This window comes from Vombatus ursinus, unplaced genomic scaffold (assembly GCF_900497805.2).
Source record: "Vombatus ursinus unplaced genomic scaffold, bare-nosed wombat genome assembly UNPS02014812.1, whole genome shotgun sequence".
Lineage (NCBI taxonomy): Eukaryota > Metazoa > Chordata > Mammalia > Diprotodontia > Vombatidae > Vombatus > Vombatus ursinus.
Genome location: NW_020954590.1, coordinates 91,010,759 through 91,023,109, shown reverse-complemented (window position 1 = coordinate 91,023,109; position 12,351 = coordinate 91,010,759). Strand labels below are relative to the sequence as shown.

General features: G+C 36.8%; 1 protein-coding gene across 2 annotated transcripts in view; it reads right to left on the bottom strand.

Annotated features, from left to right (window-relative positions):
- Positions 1–12,351, bottom strand: part of LOC114054098 (uncharacterized protein C8orf34 homolog) — a 393,219-nt gene that overhangs the window by 18,999 nt on the left and 361,869 nt on the right. For both annotated transcript variants that reach the window (XM_027877212.1, XM_027877213.1), the window contains exon 14: positions 5,875–5,968. In XM_027877212.1, the coding sequence (XP_027733013.1) occupies positions 5,875–5,968 (94 nt within the window). The remainder of the gene's footprint in view (positions 1–5,874; positions 5,969–12,351) is intronic.

The window sequence follows — 12,351 nt, the reverse complement described above, 5'->3', positions numbered from 1 at the left end:
GGCAGATAACCCAGCAGTATTCTGCCCTGGGAGACATTTTTACCACCAACTTGATTTTTTGGCAAAGACCTGATTCATCGTAAGCAAGCTAAAACTGTGTTGTATATTTTTTAAAAGGAAAGATGCTGGAAAACCCTCCTCCTCTATTATGCAACTGTCTCTGAGGAGTTACTGTTTCCCAGCTTCTTTCCTTCCACTAAAAATCTGTGTTTCTAATTATTTGCCTCCAGATGTGCTAGCTTGCTCATTTCCAAGTTGAAAATCTCTTTGTGGTCCTTTCCTAAGTTTCCAAGCTTTCTAGATCTGTTTCTATCAGTTCTGTCTTCACTGTGGTTTAGAACATTTCCCAGGGAATTCTAATCAGTTTAAATGATTAAGATATTTATCCTATCCCTGGATCATCTTGGAGCACAATCTCACATTGCAGAGAAGTTGCAAAATCCTGGGAGCTAAAGGGTCATGGAATTTAGATGGCTTTTTAAAATCACTGCTCTTTTATTTTTCATGCTCCATAGTCAGCTTCTGGTACACTAGCTCTTCCAGACACATATGGAACCCCAATACATGTAGTTACAAAATAGAATCATACATTTAGAACTAGAAGGGAGGTCAAAGGTCAGCAAAGCAAATGCCTTCATTTTATATATGATGAAACAGACTCAAAAAGATGGAGTGATTTGAGAAAAGTCACACAAGCAGTACATTTCAGTAGAGATAGAATTGTAATTCAGATCTTCTGACTCCAAATACAACACTCTTTCCACTAAATCATTCTGTAGTTCCTCCAGTATCCTGTTTGGGAAAGATTGTTTACTTTATTTAAATTTATTTAATCAAACTTAAGTTTTCTTCAACTTCCCTTTATAAGATATTGTTATTGTTCAATCATGTGTGACTCTTCATGACTGACCCTATTGGGGTTTTCTTGGCAAAGATACTGGAGTGGTTTGTCATTTCCTTCTCTAGTTCATTTTAAGGAAATTATGCAAAAAGGATTAAGTGACTTGCCCAGAGGTACACAGCTAGTGTCAGAGTCCAGACTTGAACTCAGGTCTTCCTGACTCTAGGTCCAGAATTCTATCTACTGAGCCACCTACCTGCCTTTACAAATTAGCTATAATGACTAGAGCTCTTAAGAAATGTGGACCATATTTTCCCTCCTAATGTTAACATTTAAAGACTAGCAAGCTTAATCTTTCCCAAAAGCGGTATGACGGAGTAGAAAGAAGACTTTGGAGTCATAAGACCTAGGTCAACATACTGGTCCTCATATTGAATTTTGTATACCTTGGATAAGTCATATGATCTCTCTGTGTTTTAGCTTTCTTATCTACATCAAGGAGTTGGAAAGAAAACTCCTCGTAGAACTTAAAGCACGATTGAAATGTGAGTTGTACTTATAAACAACAGCCAAACTTCTCTTACCTAGAACTCAATTCAACAAACCTTTATCAACTGCCTGCTATTGCATGAAACATGGTGATAAGTGTTGTGGATACAAAGACAGAAAAGTAAGGCTGAAAATACTCCCTGCCCTTATAATCCACTGGAAATATGTGTGTGTGTGTGTGTGTGTGTGTGTGTGTGTGTGTGTGGAGGGGTACTATCTCTCTCTTTATCTGTACAGTACTATCTATCTCATCTCTCTATTGATCTCTATTTATCTGAGGTGTACTATCTATCGATTAATCTATTTCACTTTACATTTCAAAAATCATCAATGGCTTCCTAATGTCTCTTAAATTATATTATATTGTATCATATATCATTATATAATTATATATAATACATATCATATAACATTATATGATACATAATCATATATGATACATATATATCATATGATATTTTATATAATGTATATCATATATTATATGCTATTTATATTACTAATATAATACAATAATATAATATACAAATACAATAATGTAACATGATATATTGTATACATATTTTATATACCTACATATAGGTATATATTACATATGTGCAAATAACATGATATATTAGTGGACAATATTATGTTATTAATGTCATTGGTGAATATTGTTTGATATTATATTATACTATTAATACAATATAATGTGATATTAGACAATATAATATTATGCCATATTATTTTGCATTACAATATATGTGACATGGTAAGACGTGGCATGGCATGATATATAATATGACATGATATGATGTTATGTGATATGTTATGATAAATTCATCTTGGAAATTGAGTCTCTCCATAATGAAAGGAATCTAGGTGGCACATTGGATAAAAGTGGGACTTAGAGTGAGGAAGATGAGTTCCAATCTGGCCTTAGACATTTACTAATTGTATAACTAATTGCATTTTAAGTGATTAATTTAATCACTTAACTCCCCTGTGCCTCAGTTTGTTTCCTTATCTGTAAAACAAGGGTCATAATAACACCTACCTCACCTAGTTGTGGTGAAGATCAAATGAGTTATAACATGTAAAGTGCCTTGCAAACTTTACAGTTAATAACAATAAACCCACATGCCTCTCCACTTTTATTTCATAGTTGTTCTCACACACATTTTCCATTTCCACCAAACTGTCCTGCTGGCTGTCCCCCATCCTTGAGATTCCATTTCTTCCCCCGAGCATTTGCCTAGGAATGACAGTTGACATAAAGAATGCAGTCCCCCTTTCACCACCGAAGTGCAAGCTCCCTAGCTTCCTTCAATGCACAGCCCAGATACAATACCTCCTGCACGAGTAGTTTGTGCCTTTTTTTTTTAATCTCTCCAGGTGTGAGCACTCTTGCCCTGTTTAATTTCCTTTGCGTACCATTAGCATTTACTTTTATGTGTACATGATCTAACCTCCTAGTAAAATGCAAGCTTTTTTCAAGTTGACTGTCTTTTTTTTTTTTTACATTCCCATCATTTGCACTAAATAATATAGGCATCAAATACATGTTTGTTAAATTGAAATCAATTGAAAATATTTATCTATTTTATAAAAATTAAATCTAATAGGAGCTCCTGGAGGAAAAAAAGTGTATGGGAGTAGAAGATCTGGTGGAGCAGGAGTCAGAAGCCTTAGGTTTTATGCTCAGCTCTGTACCTCAATAACTGTGTGGCCTTGGATTAGTCACCTAACCTCTCCAAGCCTCCATTTTTCATTTGTAGAGATCTATAAAATGAGAGGATAAGATTATCAGATCTCTAGTGATCCTTCTAGCTCTAAAATCCTTTGAAAATCACTTTCTAGTTGAGTTAAATTGAGAGCTCTAATTAGTTGGATTATAGTTCTTCATGTTTATTTTTCCTGCATAATAGTCACAAAGGATATTTTTACCATGCATGATAAATGTGGAAAAAAATGTGAAAAAAAAACATTTCTTTCACCGAGTTTTACTATATAATAGTGCAAAGAGAGAGAGAGAGAGAGAGAGAGAGAGAGAGAGAGAGAGAGAGAGAGAAAGAGATGAAAGCCTCTCTGAAAAGATCCAGACAATCCCTAGGAATGTCTTTATATCCGGGTGGTGTTGCCTCAAAAGAAGTCAAAGAATGCTGTAAACAATGTCCAAATACAATTTATAAAAATCTGTGTCGAAGAACAGGTGTTACTGTTGTAGAGATGAATTCTCTACCTCTTCAGTCCACACTCGTAAATTTTGAAATCATAGGTCTCTAAATCTCATGTACAGGGTCCATGCAGATTTATGTGTCCTTTATTACTTTCCTCTGGGAAAAAGAAAAGGCAGATCATCTGTCCACATCTTGCCAGCTGCTCTAAAACCATAGACACCAAGACGTAGCAATGGTCTGGATGCCAGGCCCCTCGGTGGCTTTCCATTGTACAGATGTTCCAGCACCTGGCTGTTGATGGCCACTGTTTTACAGCAGTTTTTGCTCTAAGTTGAGGGTTTGGCCATAATTCCAGCATTCCATCTCCAGATGGCTGTTATTACCCCATAATTATTTTTAAATCTGATTTTTCTTTCAAATAATTTACCATTCTCAAATGTCACCTCCCTGTACAATACTGCTGAGATCAAACCTTCTTGGTTCTGGGTCTATAGTTAAGTTAGTACAAGAGTGACCTACTTTATAGTGATTGATAGATCCTTGAGCAAGCTTATACATTATGTATGTATGTGTGCATGAGTGCATAGACATATTCAATCAATATTAAAATTATATTAAACCTATAAATAATTTCCTAGATGAATGATGGTAATTATTTTATGTTTTAATTACAAATTATTACCTTGCCTCTTTTGAAAGAAGGAAAGAAAGAAAAAGAAAGGAAGGAAGAAAGGAAAAAAGGAAGGAAGGAAGGAAGGAGGGAAGAAAGAAAGAAAGAAAGAAAGAAAGAAAGAAAGAAAGAAAGAAAGATAAAAATGGAAAAATTAAGGGAAAGGAATGGATAGGAGGGGAGGGAAGAAGAGGGGAGAGGGAGGGAGGAAAGAAGACATTTGGGAAATATTGGGAAATTTTTTTTTTTATTGTTTTACGATGGAATCAGGTATAGCCTTTATGGAGAAGAGTACATAAAGAAAAAAGTTGAGAAAGATATCCTGTACTGAACTACAGAGCAGAGATAAAGATCTGGGAAATTTCCCTTTCCATCACACACACATACACACACACACACACACACACTGTCTTTATATGTTCTCTAATCAAGTTAGTTCATTGTTTTGGGGGCCTTAAGTGTATGCATATGTGTAGCATATATGTATGTATAGGGGTAGATGGGTCTTCATTTGTGATTTCATTAATGCAGAGAATTCCTACCATGGAAAGTCCCTCAACCAATGCAACTTTACTCATATTCTTCGAATGCCTGGGGCACTGAAAGATTAAGTGACTTGCCTCTGGTCGTATAATTAGTATGCTACAGAGGCAAGATTCCAATCCTATTCTTCCTGACTAGAGGCCAACTCTCTATCTACTATACCATGTTCCCTTTTGACATCATCATATCCTTTTACATTATGCAACTGAGATTTGAGCTTTAAGGACTTGGGAAAGAGTTAATTCTGAATTTCCAATTAGATGTGATTAATTTCATTGTCTTTAGAAAAAATAATCAGACTATCATGTATAATTTTCATTTTTCAACAGGATGCTGTTAATGGTAACTTTAATTTCAATGCTTTATTTTAAAGGCCATTTTTATACAGTTTTATAAACTAGGACTGCTGAATCCATCTGTGTAACAATTCATTTTCTATTGCATAACACCCAAAACAGGGCTCCTGTTTAGTATAATGATAATTTTTTAAAAATCCTGTAAGAACTGCTTCTTAATGATGATGTTAGAATAGGTGAAAAATCAGGAGATTTGGGTTCTTTTCCTGGTGGCAGTATTTCCATCTCAGTCAGTAGTTTGGTATCGCCATCAGACCAGTATAGTTCACTGTAATTATCCTTTTGATATTTGGGGACTGTGGTATTTTAAGATCCTTTCATAATCATAATGTGTCTTCACCACTGTATTAAAATATTTTATAGATTACAGATTCACTTTTCATGTGACTACATTATAGGCTATTCAGGGGTGTTAGTGGGGGAGGTGGAAAAACGCCATTTTTGAGGTTGGTGCCAATTTCCAGAAAGTTAATTCATGGGTATGGCTGAACCTGACAGCACAATTAAAACTTCGTTGAACTGAGATTTATAGGGTCCAACTACTATTTGTCTTTACACATTCTCTAATCAAGTTTGTTCATTGTTTTGGGGAGCTTGTGCAGGTATGTGTGTGCATATGTGCCTTTGTGTGTATGTACACATGTATCATTTGTCTGCATGTGTGCGTATTTACACAGTAGGTCTATACGGCCATCAGAAATACATTTCCTCAGGCAATGTGCCCTTTGCCAACAAATCAGAATCTCTACTCACATTCACCTTGCTCTGCTTCAATTCCTTCACTCTCAGTGTCACTTGGTAAAATCCACGGCTGATGAACAAGCTGCAGATGCTTTAAAGAATCGTCCTGCCAGAGAGTAAATTCATATTAGATACAATTGTACAGGAGAACCAGTTGTGATGTGGGTGAATACTTTAGGTTCCATGTGCCAAGCACTCTATGCTTTAATTACTTTCACATCACAGATTTTCCTTTTACTCTGGGCTCATTTTGCTTTTTGAGTTTAATAAGATTTAGAGCCTTACTACAGAGATTAAAATATTCTGTATATGTTATTTCCTGAATTAATATTTTATGACCTTCTTGGCACTCATTTGAGAAGTATAATCATGCTAATTCCACAAATGAAATTTTCTTTATTGTCATTTGGATTCTTAACTTTTACAATGAGGAAATATTTGAGTCTTAAGGGACCTAAAATATCATAATGTCAACTTCTTTAACTTCTCTGCTTTTGAAGAAATTCTCTTTTAACTGAGTTCCATGTTTCTGTTTTTGAAGCAGCCAGAATGATTTTTTTTTCCAGTTCACCAAATACTTGTTGAGTCCCTACTATGTGTCAATAGTATGCTGGGGTGGGGAACCTGTGGCCTCTAGGCCACATGTGGCTCTCTAGATCTTCAAGTGCAGCTCTTGAACTGAATCCAAACTTCACAGAACAAAGGAAGTTTAGATTCAGTCAAAGGGTCTCACTTGAGGACCTACAGGGACACTGGTGACCTCAAGGCTGCAGGTTCCCCACCCTTGGTCTAGAGGAATAGAGGAATATAAATTCAAAGAAAAAAATAAACTATTTTCAAGGGATAGGAAAGATATCAGCTTTGCTGGAGAAAAGGCTTCATATTGGGGGCTAGTAGGTGCTTGTAAATGTGTTTAGTGGAGTCAGATTATACAGAGCCACAATGCCAAGTAGCTCAGGAAATACTGGAAAAAGGTGTGATTCTTCATATTCTGGAGGTCTGTATTTTGTGTGAAATCAAATATGAGCTCTTGGGCATCTTGAAACTCAAAATGTCTATGATTATGTTATTTCAGGGCATGAGAATCTAGAAAAAAAGAAAGAGTGGCTAGGGAAAGATGAGAGATGGTTTCAGCTGTGCATATCTTTTAGTCACATCCAGTACCCTACGGATTACTCTCTTAATTAATTCCCCACATGACTGTGCTTCTAACTGTCCAAACTTTGCTACTATGACTCAGCTACCTTCTCACTCTGGACCATCCCTCTGCTCCTCTGGCTTCCTTCTCCCATGACTGAGTTCCTCTTGGGGGGGCCTCCATTTGGAGGATGTTCCTTTCCTGGCTGTGCTGCTAACTCTCTGGACTTCGCCACCATGCCCACATGCAGGTACACTTTCACTTGCACACACACTTTTCTGCTATCCTTTTATATGTTGTCATCCCCCATCAGAATGTCAGCTCCTTGTGGACAGGAGCTGTCTTTTCCTTCCTATATATTTGTATCCCCAGCACTTTGTATACTGCCTGGCACATAGTAAGCATTTAACAAAAGCATGTTGTCTAGCCGCCTTGATGAATATCTTGGTGCTGAAATGATGATGAGATTTGTCATGTGTCAGTGCTTGTGTGTGTGTTTTCAGCATGTGGAATGCAATATCTTCCAGGTAATTTCTATTTTCTTCACTAGCACTCTTCGTTATAAAGAAAGTTTTAAGAAGATGTCAAAAGATAGAAATCCTAGAAATAGAAATGAAGGATGAAGAAAAACAAGATGCTCATTGGTGGTTTCCCCAAAATTTGTTTGTTTTTAAAGCTTCTGTGCATTACAGTGAATTGGGAATCCAGATGACAACAGAGAACAAGTAATATAGACTTCTACTGGACTTGGTACGATTGTATGTCTAAGATGTCTGCCAACTGGGCACCAAAAATATTTCTGCTGATGGAAATCAACTAATCAGCATCTTGGGCAAGAAACTAAGAGTATGTAGAAGAACTTTCATATATACACTGTATATGTGTGTATATGGATTTTTATTCTCTTCTTCAATACTATGCAGTGAAAAATACACATGCCTTCTCATTAATTAGACACCTCCCTACCTCTTACCCCTAGAGGCCTTTAAAAAACCCCACTTCTGCTCCAAAACTCCTTCCTACTCAATGGCAATACCCTCACCTTCCACAGTGACAAGGCCCAAAGAGGGAGGAGACAAGATGAGAGGAAAAGATGGTAAAGGAACCCTCCCCACCCCCAAACCATTTGGGTGAGTATAGGAGGGCTGTCCCCATAAACAGGCTAGAGAGAGAATTGAAGGGCCAGGAGACACTGGGGTGTCAGAAGATAAGAGGCCCATCCAATCTGATGAGATGGAGGGGGGAGGCTTTCCTCACCATAGGGTGAAGTAGACAGAGACCACCAAAGTCCTGAAGGATCAATGAGCATGGAAAATAGAGTCAGTGGGAAGTGGGTTTGAAATAAAGGTTAAAGGAAATGAATAAGCAAGCAATTAAAACCATCTCAATGAACAAATTACACCCCTTCTTTTTTTTTTTTAGAAAATTTGAGATATTTTTAATATTAGGATATGCTTCTAGGGTGTCTCTAAGAATTTTCAAGCAATGGAGACACTTTTTCTTTGTGTAAACATAATTTCATATTTCCCCTTGCAAAATGCAGAGACTCATGGAAACTAAAATTAGTCAAGACAGAGAAAAGCAGTTTATCCGGTTAGGTTTAGGCCCACTGGCTCTTTCTCTAGATATTCTTTAGTCAGGGAGTGAAGAACAACTGAAAATCACAGACTCTCAGCTTTTTCATCCTATACTCCCTCTGCCTGGGCCTCCATCTCTGGTCAGTACTCCATCTCAACCCTAGGCCCCTAGGATTGTGATTGGTCATACATTCACCACAACAATCTCAACTCAGACTCGTCCCTCTGCTTCTTCCTAACAATATTCATACCAAGCATCCTCAGCCAGACCACTGAATCCCATGACATTCCAGCTTACTCTGAATCCCTGGCCATCTGTTGGGTGAGCCTGACTCAGATCCACCACAATGTTATCCCCCCATATTTTCTACTTCTTGCTTTAATTATGCTACTGAAAACACCCCATCCTTGACACCCCATGCCCATATGTATTGCCTTCCTCAATTAGAATGTAAGCTCTTTGAGGGCAGGAGACTAACTCTAACCCTATCTAGCTTTTTGTACCTGTATCTCCATTGTCTGGCACATAGTAAGTGCTTAAGTTCTTTTGCATTTATTCGTTCGAGGGATCTCATAGGCAATTTGATCCAGTCCAAATCTAAATATAATTCTCGTCCTCTATGATATCCAATAGCAATAAATACTGATAGCTTCCCCCAATAAATTGAGTTCCTGCTGGATACCTAAGAACAAATACCATAACCTCCTAGTCCAGGAAGTTATAATCTGGACACTTGACCTAATGTTTATTTTCATGTTTTTGGTGTTGTTTTCATCTGGAGTTATTTTTTTAATTTGCAACTTAGTCCAATTTGTTGAAATGTGTCAGATGTTCCTTCCATCATGAGCTACTTTCACACTAATGTGTATCATCATGGCAAAGGAATAAAAGGGTGAAGGAGAACCTTGGACTTGGAATTCTAACAGTAAAATTTCTTGTAACTAAAAATAAGATCGCTTTCGCTCAGGATGTCTTTCAAGAACAGAACATTTAGCTCTTTTTTTTTCCTTTTTGCACTTTCTCTTTGCAGAAATCAAATTACTTCAACCTCCTTCTTGGGAACAGATAGGTTAGAAGTGATCATGAAAACAAAAGTTTTAAATAAAAGACAAATCATTGTAAGCTATTTAGCCTTTGAACCTGAATCCTAAGGCCTGCTTGTACCAGAAAAGACATAACATATAAATCTGTTGTTTTATTTCTCTCCTTATCCTAAGTAAGGATATTAGGCAATAGTACAGATTTCCTTCCAGCTGTAATGGCTTTGCTCCTGAAGAGATAAGCAACATTCAGCTTTTCTCTGTTTATAGTGAGTTACATGAAGTACAAAAGGAAATATTAAATATCTAAAATCTGTAGGTTGGAAAGAATTTTTCTGAGCATTGTATTATTGGTTTTATAGACATAATAAAACTATTTTTGTCAGTAATTTTTTTCATGTTTTGCTTCAATTTGCCCTTGAACAGAGCAAGTAATATAACACACCTGCTTGTGTTTGCCATGCCAACAGGCGGGCCTACATGTGTGCAGGAACTCAGATCAGCAGACAACTTGTAATTCTTTTTGATAGGGGTTGTAGAGCTAAAATCATGAACGTTTTTAAAAAACTTAACAGCTGACATGTTAATCTTTGCCAACTTACTAAAAAAATTGTTCTGGGACACTCTTAAGCTGTGAAAGATTATAAATATAAACTTTCAAAGACCAATGAACACTTTTGGCTGATATTCCTATGAATTTCTTTTAAAGAGGGATACTACTAATAGGAAAAAAAAATAACAATATTAAGAAAGAACTGATGCCCAGACAGTGTTTTAAGGTTTTCAAAGCACTTTACATATAGACTTTTGGGACACTGTATATTATTTCAATTAAGCCTCACAAAAACCCATAGACAAGGACTATACATATTATTAACCCCATTTTAAAGATAAGGAAACTGAGGCTCAGTGAGGGTAAGCATCTTGCCTATGATCACACACCTAAGAAGTGTCAGAGGTGGGATTTGAACCCAGGCCTTATTGACTGCAGATCTAGCACTCAATTTACTATACTTCATTAGACCTTTTCTTTAAATCACTATGTATTGCGATTAATAAACTATCTAGAGTATAGACATGCTAAGAAACAGAGACAGAAAGTGATTTATATTCCTGAGTCAATTCACCATTTTACTCATTAACAATATAACTGTTTAAAAAAAAAGTCAGTTTTTCTTAATCCACCTAGAAAGTTAATTCACAGTCTTTAAATACAATCAAGAAGGTAGTGCGCTATGTGGGGCCAAGGATGTCCTTCTATGGCATTTTCCTAACACTTTTGCACTCGTACAGTTTGTTTAAATCTGGTAAAACTAATTGCTGTAGCTATCTACATCTGTTTTGATTCTAAGTATGCCAATGATCTTGAAAGCTACCAGGGATGATTTAATTGCTAAATCTGATAACTTTATCTCAGTCCTCATTCTCTTTACTTTTTCCCACTCCTTCCTTCTAGATACCCCCTCTTTCTTTTGTACTCCAGGACACTGCTCTCTCTTGGTTCTCCTCCCATTTAGCTGACATTATCACCCCCACTTCAAAACCATCTCCCGCCCTTTATTGGGATGTTTGCCTGAACTTCCTTCCTGGGTCATCTAACTCTTCATGTGATCCCCTGGAAATCCCACCAGCCACCAAGTGTTCAATGATCATCTCTATGAAGATTATTCCCAAATCTCTGTATCCATTCAAAATATCTCTCCTGAACACCAGTTTAGCATCATGGTGACCCATCACTAACTTCCTGTTGTACAGAGACAGACACAGATCCATCTGGATGTCCTGCTAATATATCAAACTCTACATGTCCCAAACAGAACCTGTTCCTCCTTCAAAATCCCCTATTTCTGTCAAGGTTCCTATCATCATTCCTATCTGCCACATTCATAACAGCGGTCATCCTTAACTTTTCTTTCTCCCTATATTCAATTACTTGGCAAGCCTCATGGATTCTTTCTCCACAATATTTCTCTCATCCATACCTTTCTCTCCACTTAAACATATGTGGTTGCTACCTTTATGCAGGCCCTCATCACTTCCCTCCTGGAATTTTCTAAAAGTCTCTTAATTGATTTCCTAGCATCCAGTCTCTATCCTTTCCAACTTATATACCACACAGCTGCCACAATAATCTATCTTCTTAAGGCACAGTTTATTTGGGTCATTCCCCTGTTGCAGCAAGACAGGATTTTTGATTAAGACTTTATGGAAAAACAGGATGAATAAAGTGATTCTTGCTTTCAGCTATTATGTTAACCATTGCCTGAATGTGGATGGCTGAATTGTTAACAACTGCTCAGTCAAGAAATGATTGCTTGAATCAGGGCTTAAAACATCTGTATTTGTATTATCTGCCTATGCGACTCGTCAGTTACATACCACAGGTACTCTAAATAAAAGGGACTGCCCTCTTCAGCCTCTTTGAAAGATTGATCCAAATTTAAGCAATGATGCAGGAGATTCTCCTATAGATAGATTTAGTGGGTTTTTATCAAAGCTTCTGTGCTAGAAATATGATCTTATCATCATTTAATGAAGGATTCTTTTACTACCACATTATAGTTCTCACTTCCCTGAATTTGAATTCCCAGAATTCAAAGTTAGACCTGCCATGGGAAAAAACTTGCTCAAATATCTTCAGTAGTTTCTCATTTCCTAGAGGATAATAGACAAACTCCTTTACCTTATATTTAGCACCCTTCACAATTTATCTCCCACTTACTTTTTTCAGCC